Raw genomic sequence first — 14,070 nt, forward strand, 5'->3', positions numbered from 1 at the left:
CCGGTTTAACCATAATTTAATTTGGAATAGAAAAAAAAATTATCTTACAAACTATTTCAAAAAGTTTTCAGATAAGTCGACAGTAGAAACGTGTTGTGATTCAACTTCCTTCAAACAGCGTTTTAACAAAGTGGGATTGTTAAAGAAGTATGGGAACAAGGCTCTTTCCATACTTTTAAAGGAATCCATAGAAAGAATCTATCAAAAATATAAATAAAAAACTTAAACCAACCGGTAACGAAAAACAAAACAAGTACACAAGTAAGTATGAGAAAAAGAGTAACAAACAACAACATGGAAGCACCTTTCTTTTATAAACAATGTCTTTAATTATTTCGTTAACTTTTAGTTCTGATCGCGAAAGATCTTCTTCTATATTGTTCATTAAAGTCGATATCTAATAAAGAGAATAATTGCTGTATATATTAGGGTGTAGTGAGTAAAGAGAAATGTAAAAAATCACTTTCTGATTTCCTACAATATTTAGTATTCTAAAATGTTTTCCCCATGTACATTGAACAATATTATTTCTGTTTTAACTTACAAGTTTTTCTAACACATTAGCGTTTTAGGATTATGAAAAACAATAAAATCCTAAACATCAAAAAACCTTTCCACTGTTTACTACCTTTTTCTTGAGTAGAACAAACTTTAGCTTTGCTTCTTTCCTACGGGTAGAGCTACCTTCAGTTCTACTCAACCTTTTCTCAGACGTCTCTCCTATAAAACTCATTTTAAAACCCTTTTCACCCTGAACTCTTTCTCTCTATGGTTCTCTTTTATCCTTTTAGTAAATTTTGTTTATTCTAAATTTATAGTATTTATTTACAAACAATTGACCTGATACTAATCCTATCTTTTTTATAATAAACTAACTCACAGCATATATGTAAATATTTATAAAATAGATCTGCAGAAATTTTTAAACTACCTCACAGCATATATGCAAATATTTGTATACTTATAAAATGGATCTGCAGAAATTATTAAACTACTTCACAGCATATATGTAAATGTTTATATATATTTATAAAATGAATCTGTAGAAATAAAAAAAAAAAAAAAAGGTTAATCTTTACCTGCTCCTCTTCCTTCAGGTGATTGTTAGCTAAAAAATCCTCAAGCTTCTTTAAGGTTTCTTTTCTATGAATTAAATAAGTAGAAAATTTTTACAAATTTACGAGAAATTTTTACAAATTTACGAGATATTTTATTGTTAAATTAAACAAACATCTTCAGTTGTCAAAAACTTTCAAGATAACATTTAAAGTACCATCATAGAAACTCAGTGCCCAGGTTCCTTTGTTCGAATATATTTAGCACTTAGACAGTATGCGTTTTACATAACTATCTTAATAATTAAATGACTCACTGAAAATCGAATTTTGGATGCAATACTTACAAATGCTGTAATTGTGAATCTAAGTCATCATAACTTTCTTCCTTAGGCAGACACGCTTGTTTTGCATGGTCAGCTATTTCTTGATATGTTTTGTATAAAGCAGCTTTGTCACTGGGAGGTACTAAAAACACATTCATTGGTGATGGCAGTTTTTTAACAATAGGCATCATTAATATATTACTTCAGAAGAAACTCTCACCAATAGCATCATAGAGTCTGTTGACGAATTTATCATCAGATAAAATTGTTTCATTGTTATTCAAGGGGTCATTAAGATACGGTTCATTTAACAGTTTCTGTTAAAAAAAAAAAGAGTTAAAGAACTTAAAATTGCAAGATCTTTTATAAGTTAACTGCCATTTTAATTTCGTGGTCGCACTTATTAATTTTATGATGGAGATTATTATCATTTGGGAGATCAACTTAAGTAAAAAAGATACAATTCGAGATTCCATTGATTTGATTTCGTTAACAAGTAAAGTTTTTGCAGAAGCAAGAAGATAATAAGTATTTCGGTGTTCTTCAAACTCTGCTTTATACATCAAGCAAAGAGAATGTTGGCGAGAACTCTGCAGCGTTAATTGGTCAATTACCTAAAAAAAAAGAACATATATGTACATATAGATGTATACATATAGATGTGTACATATAGATGTATACATATAGATGTGTACATATAGATGTATACACTAAAGTTATAACATTTTAAAATTTTTTTAAAAGCTTGCTCTCAGCCCTACATGATGAGAATTAGTGAAAATATGTGATATAGCACTCTTGATTTGCCCTGACAAATACCCAGCGGATTGATTGAAATTTAAAAAGAAAGATATAAAACTTGATTTTTATACTCAAAGTAAAAGGTTTATAGATTAAATGAAAGACTTAGTTTCATTATGACTTGTTTTATTTACATTAAATTATCAATTACTCTGTTATTTTAGCTCCTAAAAGTTCATACAAATTCAATATATTTTCACACTGTTGGCACTGACATACTAGATATTTCATCAGAATATACGTTTCTCCCAATCAATAACTGTACTAATATAAGCTATTTTGTATACTGTGTAATAAAATTCAAGATTACATATCTACTATTTACCAATAAGGTTATTATCCTTTCTAGAAAATCTCATTTATGAAGAGCAGGGAAGATGTAGAAAACTCTAGTACTTGAAAAAAAACTTCACAGCATACAAAAGTAGGGTAACAGTCAATGATTCACTTGATGGTTCAACTAAAACCAAACCCAAAGAAATGATTCACTTGATGGTTCAACTAAAATACCCAAAGAAATGAAAATTATTGAAAAGTTTCAACATCTTTCTCAAAATGAAAAATTTGGAAATGGCAGATTTATAGTGGTGGCTAATAAACTGAAAAAATTGTGAGAAAAGTTAATTTTTTCTAACAACGATTTAAATTCTACTCTTAATTTTAAAGCATTTAATGGAGCAAATTCTTGGTGGAAAGATAACATTTCTAAATATATCATATGATTTTGTGCAAGAGGTCAGTAGAAATTAAGCAAATTTAAGAAATGATTTTTAAAAAAGTAATAAAAGGTAAAAATACAAAATGGTGCAATGATATCCAGTTTCTATACAAATTGGAAAATGGCTACCAATCAAGAACATGCTACATTTCCCTTAATTACCTTTAGAACATTACCTAATGCAATTAATGCTTGCTTTTGTGCTATTCTCAGAAAAATATGAACTATTTAAGGAAATTTCTAAAGCTTGATTAAGTAGAGTAAAGCTTCTTTTGGACAAAGTTGAGGACAGATGAGAAATTATTGATGGACAGATGGGAAATTATTTACAGTGCAATCAATTTACAATAATTAGAATGACCAAATTTAAGCACAGTGCAAAGAAGACATCCCAATGAGTAAATAGATTATCAGCACCAAAAAAAAGCACCTGCAATTGGTTAAACATGTGTAACCTTAATAGGTAAAAAAAATAACCCTTATCTTTATGGAAGAAACAAATCAACATGTTTACTTGAAATTGTTAAAGGAGCAATGGACTGCTTGGATCAATAAGAACAAATAAAGAGACAGATCAATAAGAACAAGTAAAGAGACTGGCATCAGTTTTGACAAGACAAAGTGACAGCTAATGCCCTAAATGTTGTTCAAGATTGGTGAAAGGGATTTTGATGTGGGTGATGGCAGGTTCTGGGGAAGGGATTTATCCCTCTCCACCAGATTTAAATACAATGGATTTTGCTATTGAAGTAATTTGGAAAGCATTGCATGTTGATTCTCTCACCAAAGTATAACATGAAATTTCACCAAAAACCACCCTTGCTTCATGTAATCAGGATTCTGAGATATTAAGGCAAGTGGTGAAAGCTAAAGGAGGTTACATTAATAAATAACTTGTTATTTATATTTGTATAGCTACATACTTTACTTACTCAAAAATTAAATCAAAATTCTTTATATTTGTGAAGTAATTTAAACAAAAATTTGTCAGAAAATACAAAAATTCAAACACAAAGAAGTAACATTTGTGACCAACGAGCAATTATAATTAAGCAAGAAATGTAAAAATAATATGTAAAAGTGTAAAAATTCTGAGAAAACCAATTTGAATTTTATTTTATCAAACAAGTGATTTTATTGCATTATTCAATTCAATTACCACAGAATTTGTGTTATATATTTCAATTTACTCATAAGTATAAATTCATTCATTTACACAAAACCGTAAATTTTCAAAAATAGTTTTTCTGTTTCTTGGGGGGAGATTTTTGGAAATAAATAATGTCTACTTTAATGCTTTTATATTAAAACTAATCTTAAAAGCTGTGGCCATATAAAGTTATAAAAATATTATAACCCTAATATACACATGCATGATATAGAATGGAAAATTAAATTAGACATATTTTTAGAGCTAATAAATTAAAAATTGAAAAATAATAAAAACCTCATCTAACTTTTCTAAGAAATACTTTTGTCTGGCTATCTTGAGATCACAGTTCCCATCTATAATCTTAGTAGAGTAAAGCCGTTCAAGTTCGCATAGTACAGTTTTAATTTCATTGTTAAATAAGCTATCACAAGATGCTTTCTTTGATTTCAATTCTGCAGTTAAGCTTTCTATTTCTTTGCTTGAAGTAAAGAAAAAGAAAAGAGGTAAACAAAACATGATTTAACAATAAAACACTTTCATAATACTTAAAGGAATATTTTATTACTACAGCAGTAAAACAGTATACATCATGACTTACATGCCATAATGACAATGATATACACACCAATATACATGTTTAAAATACCAAAAATTTACTACTCACTCAAAATCAATTTCATCAATATTGAATGAATCTGAAGTTAACATCTTCAATTGTTCTTCAGCAGTTTCTAAGGCTTTTTTGACACCATGCAATTTAACCTCAGATTGGAGGCGTTTTGTCTGGCTTTGCACATACCTTATCAATTTAAATGGATAAAAAATTTAAAAAAAAAACCTGATTAAAAAAAAAAGAAGAAACAACCACCAGTAATTTAAAACTTACTGTGACTTCAGTCGAAGCAACTCATTACGATGTTGCATTTTTATGGCTTGACTCTCTCCTTGAAATGAAATAAAATGTAAGTACTCTATATTTTTGTATATTTTTGTATATTTCAGTTTTTTATCATCATAAAAAACTTAATTTATTTTGAAATAATTTTTATTAGTAGACTTTAATTTAAAGCCTGTAGTATATTAAACAGGAGTTAAGAAACACTCTTTTAATAATCATTGTCAAGGTTTTGCACAAACTGGACACGAACTGGGTAGTATTGCAATATTATTTGCACAAACTGGACATGAACTGGGCACTGTTGCAATATTCTTATTACACATGAGTCTGAGACACACAATTCAAATAAAGTTCCATTAAACTTGATCTCTTTAAGTAAAACAAATAAAAATCTATAAAAAAAGTTTAAGTATAAAAAGTTTGTGGAATTCTGGTGAAAACAAATTTATAAAAGGCTTGTAATTGTTAAAAATGATTTTAACTGAACTAATGTTTACAAGCTTTTTAAAGACATAGAAAAAGCTAAAACTGATTTTTTTAAGAATACTGTTCATAGGAGAACTGTCAGCACAATAATACTGTAGAACTCTGAGGATTTGAGATAAAAAGCACAAAAATACTACAGATTTCTGAGGAGCAAGAGACAGTAACTTAGTGAAGCTGCCAAGCAGAAAAGCTACTTGAACTTTACTTTTCAACTTCATGAATGGACCCTGACATATAAACTATCTACTCTAATGTGAAAATGTTGATGACTTCTCTAAATATAAACAACACGATTATCATTGGTATATCTAAAGAGGTTTTCCAGATTTAAATTACGGCTAATCCCATGAGACAGCATCCTTGTGATTTCTGCAGAAATTTACTATGAAAGACTTTTTTTATCAGAATAAAAAAAAAAAAAACACTAAAACAAAAAAAAACCTTTTAAAATTTGAGTGTCTGGATTACTGAGATCTAATAATCCGTATTGGGAGGCATCTTGAGTTTCAGCAATATCACTAATACCCTTAAAACAATTTTAAAGAAAAATTTAAAACAACACAAGTACTGTAACACTAAAAATACTACAACAAAACTAAAAAAATAGACTACCTGAAAGAATTGTTTTTTAGTATAATCTGCAAGAGCGGAAATGAACTTTTCTTCCTCTGCCAAAATTTTATCCAGGGGGTATTGGAAAAAAAATTGAGGAGAATCTAAAATTTATTTTTAAAAAAAAAGGTTTTTTAATGAGTTAATAAAATTTAATAATTAAAATATTATAATATACATCATCATTTATCATGGAAAATCAATAATTACAGCTAATTCTTAGCACCTTTATCTGTGTCGTACAAGGAAATAATCTCTTTAGAAGTTTCAACGAAGGCTGAAAAACTTTTCGCAGTCTGAAGAAAAACAATTATGTTTTTACACACTTTTATAAAAATATTCAAAAGTCACATGGCTACTAATTACTTACTAACATTACTTACTTCCTCAGTACTTTTTATTGATATCTTTTTTTATGTTTACATTTTACTTTTCAAAAGTTAAACTAAAAGTGTCATTTTTATAGAACAGTCTCATACTTTAAAAGGATTTTAAATTTACACATATTTTTTATAACTTAATATATTTGTTTTATCATATAAACAATATAAAAAAATTTCAGCCCAATTCCAATAATAAGTATAGAGCAGTAAGAAAAGCTTCATTTTGCATAATTTTCTTCTTACTTACCATATCATTAGCTTGTTTGGTCTGTGCTGAAAGATATTGCTCGAATTCTTCATTTTGGGTTTGGTGAAGCTGCTTGTAGTTACTCAACTTTTTTTTTAACTCTTCATGCAATGAACTGGAAAAGAAAAAAAAGAAAAAATTTTTCAAATTATTTACATGTCCCTACGTGAAATATAAAATACTGAAAATAAAAAAACTGCTAAGAGCTTCCTCTTTTTTTTTGAGATTCAAGAGATGAGATATATTTTGAGTAAAAAAATCATATACCTTTTTTAAATTCAAAAAAATTTTCTTTTAAAAACAGTTTTGATTAAAATGATTTTAAAGAGCAAGAAGCAAGATGCTAACAATTATAAAATTAAAGTAGCCAAAAAAAATTGTACTAATGGAGAACAATAAAGTCTCAACTAACCAATATTTAAATTGAACTATCTTTATTGTAAAGCTATCTTTATTGTAAAGAGAAGATAAGCATCAAGACAAACTTAATACCAAGTGAAAAAAAAATTTACCTTAAGGGATCCATTTTAAGATTCAAAATTGCATCACAGTTTTTGATAAAAAACTCTTCATATTGTTTATGTAAAGCAAAATAATATTTTATAAGAAAGCTATTCTATTTTCTTTTTGAACAAGGTTAAAATTTTTGATACTGCTTACCATACTAATGAAAAAAACTTACATGTAAAATACAAACAAAAATATTGTTGTCAAAAATACTACTTTGACAACAATACTTTTTCTTTTGGGCAAAAAAATAAAAATGAAAATATTGCTTAAAAAAAAATGCAAAAAATTAAGCAGCACAAATAAATGTACAAAATAGTTTATTCATAGACATGCAAAATGTTCTCATAAATACAGCTTTATTCCATGACATTATGTGACATAAACACTTTTTAATAAGTAGATAAAACAAGTAAATATTCAAATAGAAATAAATTATGTCTTTATATAATTTTTACTGTATAAAAAAGATAAAAATATCACAAAGTAAAGAATAAAAACTCTATTTTACACCCAGCAATACTTATACAATGTTTTTTTTGCAAGCTCTATGTTACCACTGGCTTTATAGATCATAGCCAAATTACAGGCTGCTTCTCTATGCAAATCTATGAATGGATGGTACTAAAATAGAAAATATTGATCTTCAGTACTTTTTAAATACAAATAAAAAGCAAATATTTTAATTTAAGGTTTACTCTTATGTGTTGTTGTTATTTCATTTGTAAGTAAAACATATTAATATTAACTAACATATTGAACACATTAAAGCATGTAATTAATTTGTTGGGAAAACAGCACATAATAGTAGATGTAATGTTACATAATGATGTAATGTAATTACATCATTATGTAGATGTAATTACATCAAATGAATGGTACATGTTACTATTGAACTTTTTTTTAGTTACAATTAAAAGAAAGAAGTAACAACAACATAAATGTAAAAGCAAAAACTCAAAGTTTTCTATCTTAAAAAAAATTTAAGGAGCATCCAGCAATTCCTTAACAAAAATATGCAAATTGAATAATGCAAACCTCAGCTTTGTCTCCGTCTTTTTCATTGTGCAGTGGAAATTCTAATGCTTTATTGTAATAAAATGATGCAAAATGTACAAGTCCTGAAATCATAAAAATACATCAGTGTTTTTCTACATATAAAAAAAATGAAAGTCTGGTAACAGAAAAAATAAAAATTGAAGAGAAATTAGTAAAGAAATAGAAAAAAAAAACTTAAGGACCAGTTATGCTGTAAAAATGTTTTTAAAAAGCATGCAATGCAGATTTGCAACTCAAATACAAACAAAATGTATGTTTATGTATATATTGTTTACAAAATTTAAAATGCAGTATCGCAACTCAAATAAATATGATATATATTTCATTTAACACCTGATGACTAAAAAATGAGACAACTTTAAAATTGTTATTATAGCCATAGTTACATAGCTATCAAATTTAATTTTAAAAAATTTATAAACAATTACATGATATTAAAAAAAAAAAATTTATTGGTTTTCAATAACATCATTAAAAGCAATTCAACTTAGACGAACTGAAGTCATTGAGGCATAATGTTTTGCCACTTCTGGATCCATTTTGTTAAGACAATTCATGATACGTCATTTGAGTTGAGGAATGCTTGTTGCTTGCCAATTATTCTCGTAGACTAAGTGTTTCAACTGACCCCAAAAGTCCTCAATTGGTCAAGCTTCTGGTACATTGGGTGGATTTTTTACCTTTGGTAGGTATTTGATGTTATTGGCTTCGAGAAAAGAAACCACTTCCTTTGCATAGTGCGAGCTAGCTAAATCTGGCTAGAACAAGTACACTTCATTTTTATTATGTTTATCAATGAAGGGTATTAACCACTTGCGGAGACATCCAATGTATGCTTGTTTGTTGATTGCCTGGCCACTTCCAAAAAACATTGGTTTTGAAGTCCCTTTGGGCGATTTAATCAAAGAGACTAGCACCTTTTGCTCGTACTTCTTTATTCTTTTGAATATGACATCGCTAGTTGTAGATGACATGCTGCTAGAATAGAAGCCATCGTTGCCAGCCAACGTTGTATTCGCATATGTGAAATACGATTCGTCATCCAAGACAAAATCAAAATTCCTAAAATTGCAATATATATGACGACACAAAGGTTTGATTCGAGCTAGTTGGCTTTCGCTTCGATGTGGAATCTTTTTCTTCTTGTAATATCTAATATTTGTCTTGTTTTTAAGAATTTCAGATATATACGATTGGTCACAATCAAATCTTCGAGCTACTTGACCTTGTGAAACACTGTGATGATGATCAAATGCCTTTTTCAATTGGTCTATGTGCTTTTTGTCCATTTTTTTTGCCTTTGGACCGCTTCCTATTTTTCGTTGATAGCCTAAATTATTGTCTACACATTCTAGAGCACGATATATGGTCGCTTTCGATGCTCGTTCATCTAGAAAGTGTTTTACTGTGAAGATTTTTGGCTTTTCCAGATGCAAATTTCTAAATTGGCAAATGCGTTTTCTTAGGTCTTCTTGCAAGTGTACAGAAGACCAAATGAAAGATATTTTGCTTGAAACATTTGAGAAACCACTTTATAGGGAGGCAGCTCAGTGATAATATGGGGGCGGAACATATTTAACAGCTCACACAGAGCTTTTCATTGTTGATGGTGGACGCCTGACTTCTCAATGATACATGATAAACATTTTACAACCTTTTAGACCACACATAACACATATTGTTACTGAATACTTAAATAATGTTAATATTCATATTTTGGAGTGGCCAGCTTGCAGTCCAGATATGAACCCAATAGAGCACCATGTTAGAAGCCAACATCCACCACCTAACAGCCTAGACGGGCTGCAACAAAGCCTTATCTGCATGTGGGAAGACATCCCTCAAGAAATGATTAGATCTCTAATTGAAAGTATGCTACAGCGCTGTCAGGCTGTAATAATATCATAAGCTGTATCAGTATGCATAACAATAGTTATCATTTCACTTTATTTTGTTAAATGAACCATTCTTTGGTTTTTCTTTTTGTTTTGTTTTTTTTTTTCACCATCCTCAAAGTCAACTTTAATGTTTCATTTACAATGATTAGAAAAAAACACAAAGAAACAAACCAATTTGATGAAAAGCTCTTCCCATATTATAGAGAGATTCCTGATTTTCTTTTCTTAAACTCATGTATTGAAACATAAATACCAAACCCTAAAAGTTAATAAAGTAATTTGTTTTTAAAGTTAAAAGATTAAGAATTATCAGAGACAAAATCTTTAAATATCTAAAAAAAGGTTTTCAGATGTTTAAGATCCAAACATATTGTTCACCTGAATTATACTAGTGTGTCTTGTCTTGTGGAACTTTTGGCATGAAAGGTGGAGATAAGATACAGCCAAAAGTAAACTATTCAATGGGTTTGTGGGCCATTCACGAAAACATCGTGAATATTCACCTAACCAATAAAAAGGTACACATTACAATTTGAATAAACAAAAAAAAACAAACAATTTTCAAAATAGCCAAAAAAAATTTACCTATAGCATACTTATATGTTCCAGAAACAAATGAATTATTTCCATTCATAATAATTAAAGGCACAAGTGTTGGTTTTCTGAACAGCAGCCGAAGAACATAACGATGATGTCTTTTATCCATCATTTTATTGGTTATCAATGCAAACAAATTCCAAATAGTATTTTTATCAATGACATCATCAGTTTCATGCGTAATCAGAACACGGAAAGAATCAAATGCTTTGGAATACTCGCCTGCTACAAAAAACATAGTCGTTTGTAAGTAATCAAGCTCTAGTCGATATTTTCGACTCTCTTGGTAGGGTTTGAATAACATGGCTTTAGAAACAAGTTTGAAAGCTTTCTGATACTCTTTCAGATCCATGGCAACATTTAGTATCTATATAAAAAAATTATTTACAATTTATTTCACTAATTTTAAATACTGATTCCATTAACCTTTATGCATTAATAATTTTATAAAAAAAACTTTTTTATAAACCAAAAACATATTTGTCAACCATAAATATATTTATAACCAGAAATAATTTTAATACAAACCAGAAAGCTGTAAATATTTTTATGTTACTAATGAAATTTTAAGAATTTTAAGTTTTATATCAAAGAAATAAAAGAAATATAGAATATATGAAATAAAAGAAATATATCAAAGAAATGAGGTTGAATATTTTAAAAATTTTAACTAATTCTTATTAAATATAGTAAAAAGGTGAATTGCATGGTTCAGGAAGAATGTACAAAAAAAATCCAACCTGTAGAAGAAACTGCCACATTTGAGCTCTACCTATTAGCATTTGTTTTTGGTAACCTTAAAATAATAAAAAAAAATCCTTTTATTTTCAGCTGTAAATGCAGCTTTTTTATACATTTTTGATTCATCATTAAACCTTTTCAAAACATGCAAAAGTAGAAAGTAAAAAATACCAAAGCTCCACAAAAGGTAATTATGAATCAGTATGTAACCATCACACAGAAACTCTTGAATATTTCCCTCAGCATACAAATTCATACATTTCTTATAAAGTAGCTCACATTCCTTTATAAAAAGAAGATTTAAAAAAAGAAATAACCAAATAATCCTGTATAAATTAATAAAATAATTATTTGTTACAAAAATATAAACAAGCATTAATTGGACCAATCAAGAAATAATAAATTTCTGAAGCATTAGTTTTTATGACTAAAATGTAAAGTTCACCGTTGTGCAAAACAAATATAAAAAGTAGCAGAAAGAAGAAAACATACTTCCACTTTTAGTTTATTCAGTTCACTAACAGATGGATTTTCTGTTTCTTTGTCATTGAAGGTTTGGTCATACTCTATGTTAAAATAATGTAGCAAGTGAAACCACTTACATCAAAATCTAAATCCTATAAATTGTCTTGATTAACCTTAAATTGGTCAAAACAGACATCAAAAACATAGAGTTTATTAATAAAAAGAAAAAAATTGTGATGAAGTTATTTTTATACCAGAAATAACTGTCATGGCCTCATCAGCTCTTCCAACACCTCTGAGCAGGGTAGCAAGTGTCATACGAACAGATACATGTTGAGGTGCAAGTGATAGGACCATGTAGTAGGCTTCAATGCTTTTTTCTTTTTCATTTAGACAATCAAAACTTTCTGCAACTTTTAACCACACAGCTGCCTATTACAAAAAAAATCTGTGAGCTACTCTTAAGAAAATACTCTTAAGAAAATACTCTTAAATAAATACTCTTAAATAAATACTCTTAAGAAAATACTCTTAAGAAAGTGTAGATAACTTTGTGAAGAGAAAGATCAATTGTAGATTTAAGATTTTTTTGTAGACTATTTACAAGGCTATTCTGCGTTATGTTTATATAAGATTGCATAATATTATTACCTATAATAATTAACTTGAAAAGACTTATTAATTTTCATACACATAATTTTTAAACAATATTTTTAGTTTAGGAAAACGAGACGATGAAAATTAAGGGTACAGAATGAAATAGGTATTGTTTCCACTTTCTAGAAAGAAACAATCAGGGCACATCAATGAAAATAGAAGATTAAGTATAACAACCAAAATGGTTTGAGTTTTATTTTGAAAAACATTAAGTATTAATATACTTGATTAAACTTGGCACACTCAACCAATTCTAGTAAATACTTTAAAGATAAATTGTAATTTCCTATAATAAAAAAGTAAAAAAAAGCATAAACTTTATCAAGCTTTTAAAATCGAGAATAAACAAAAATATACACTAATATGGTGTTGTTTTTTTTTAATTTGAAATCACCTGTTTCGAAATATGCCTCAGCTAGATCTAACATTAAATCCCCAACCTCATTTACATCCTCAGAAAGCAATGGCTCCACTATATTCTACAAACATAAATATATTCTACAGACTAAAATACAATTTTTTAATTAATCAACTTAATTTTAATTGACAAAAAAGAATAAAGAATTATTTACCTCTACATAGTTAAGCTCATTTGAATAAATAAGACACTGAGCAAGTTTAACACGAATGTCAAGTGGCAAGTCAACTGGGATGTAATAACCACCATTAATAGGTTGGTTCTGAGAAACTGTTATCTTTGAAGCTCCATCTTCCAATGTTCTGTTTGGATCCTCAATGGTCACTGCAGAAGTCACTGCAAGTTTTTCAACTATTTTTGATGATAGGTCAGTAAAATGATTTGAAGAAACTTGAGCAGCAATTTTCTGAAAGTTTAGTGCACTCTTCTGTTCGGGGTAATTGTCTTGTGATTTGAATATTTCATCAGGAAGTTTTACTTCACATGTTTTCACAAGAAGCTGAAACAAAAAATCTAGCAAATTAGGTAAAGTACCAGAAAAGGTAAAGTACTTGAAATGACCTTTTGTTTTTGTAAAAATTTTTATTTAATAAAACTTGTTTAAAAATATTAATACAGTGGTTTCAAAAAAAAAAAAAAAAAAAAAAATGAAGCATTAAGATTTTGTTACCTCTTTTATTTTTTAAATAAAAAAGTAACCATACTTGATAAAAATGTAATTTTTTTTTCTTTTTTTTTTTGCAAGACAGTAAAAATTTTTGCTGACAACCTGTGTCACAAAGAAGTTCACAAGTTCATTACATTTTTATAAAAATTCAATATTATTAGGTGCATATAACAAAAAAATGCCAAAAAAAGTCTACAAAATTTTAAATTAGTACAAAAAAAAATTAGGTGCAAAAAGTTTTAAATTTAAAAACAATTCTATTTTCTTCCTAAACCTATTTCATTTATTCAAAAATATTTTATTAATCAGTTTCAAAAAATTTTTAGTTTCAAAAATTAGTTAGTTTCAAAAATTTTTTTGCTTAAATTTTGATAGAAGTTTC

The 14,070-nt window shown here is 28.0% G+C and overlaps 2 protein-coding genes across 3 annotated transcripts in view; both read right to left on the reverse strand.

The window, feature by feature from the left end:
* Positions 1-7,492, reverse strand: LOC145192123 (HAUS augmin-like complex subunit 3). Its single transcript, XM_090081420.1, has 14 exons — positions 7,192-7,492; positions 6,680-6,794; positions 6,276-6,345; positions 6,050-6,153; positions 5,879-5,963; positions 4,940-4,997; positions 4,718-4,852; positions 4,348-4,531; positions 1,843-1,995; positions 1,602-1,698; positions 1,403-1,523; positions 1,080-1,143; positions 305-397; positions 1-198 (listed from the first exon to the last, which is right to left on the reverse strand). Exons 1-14 carry the CDS (start codon positions 7,203-7,205, stop codon positions 52-54), a joined length of 1,440 nt encoding a protein of 479 aa, XP_089937546.1. The 5' UTR covers positions 7,206-7,492; the 3' UTR covers positions 1-51.
* LOC145192116 (general transcription factor 3C polypeptide 3-like) overlaps positions 7,490-14,070 on the reverse strand; it is an 11,564-nt gene continuing 4,983 nt past the window's right edge. Inside the window, exons 10-21 of one of the 2 annotated variants that reach the window (XR_016450613.1) lie at positions 13,176-13,520; positions 12,998-13,101; positions 12,828-12,889; positions 12,201-12,378; positions 11,974-12,047; positions 11,653-11,764; positions 11,481-11,536; positions 10,729-11,107; positions 10,522-10,646; positions 10,315-10,402; positions 8,225-8,307; positions 7,490-7,810 (exon numbers count right to left, since the gene is read on the reverse strand). Coding sequence is in view for 1 of the 2 variants with exons in the window: in XM_090081355.1 (XP_089937481.1) it covers positions 7,694-7,810; positions 8,225-8,307; positions 10,315-10,402; positions 10,522-10,646; positions 10,729-11,107; positions 11,481-11,536; positions 11,653-11,764; positions 11,974-12,047; positions 12,201-12,378; positions 12,828-12,889; positions 12,998-13,082; positions 13,176-13,520 (1,704 nt within the window). In the remaining variant the exon portion in view is untranslated. The remainder of the gene's footprint in view (positions 7,811-8,224; positions 8,308-10,314; positions 10,403-10,521; positions 10,647-10,728; positions 11,108-11,480; positions 11,537-11,652; positions 11,765-11,973; positions 12,048-12,200; positions 12,379-12,827; positions 12,890-12,997; positions 13,102-13,175; positions 13,521-14,070) is intronic. The other variant, XM_090081355.1, reaches the window with a different exon arrangement.

The sequence above is a fragment of the Hydra viridissima genome, unplaced genomic scaffold, assembly GCF_058129835.1.
Source record: "Hydra viridissima isolate aposymbiotic clone 2 unplaced genomic scaffold, HvirCarnegie_v1 scaffold_1, whole genome shotgun sequence".
NCBI classification, from domain to species: domain Eukaryota; kingdom Metazoa; phylum Cnidaria; class Hydrozoa; order Anthoathecata; family Hydridae; genus Hydra; species Hydra viridissima.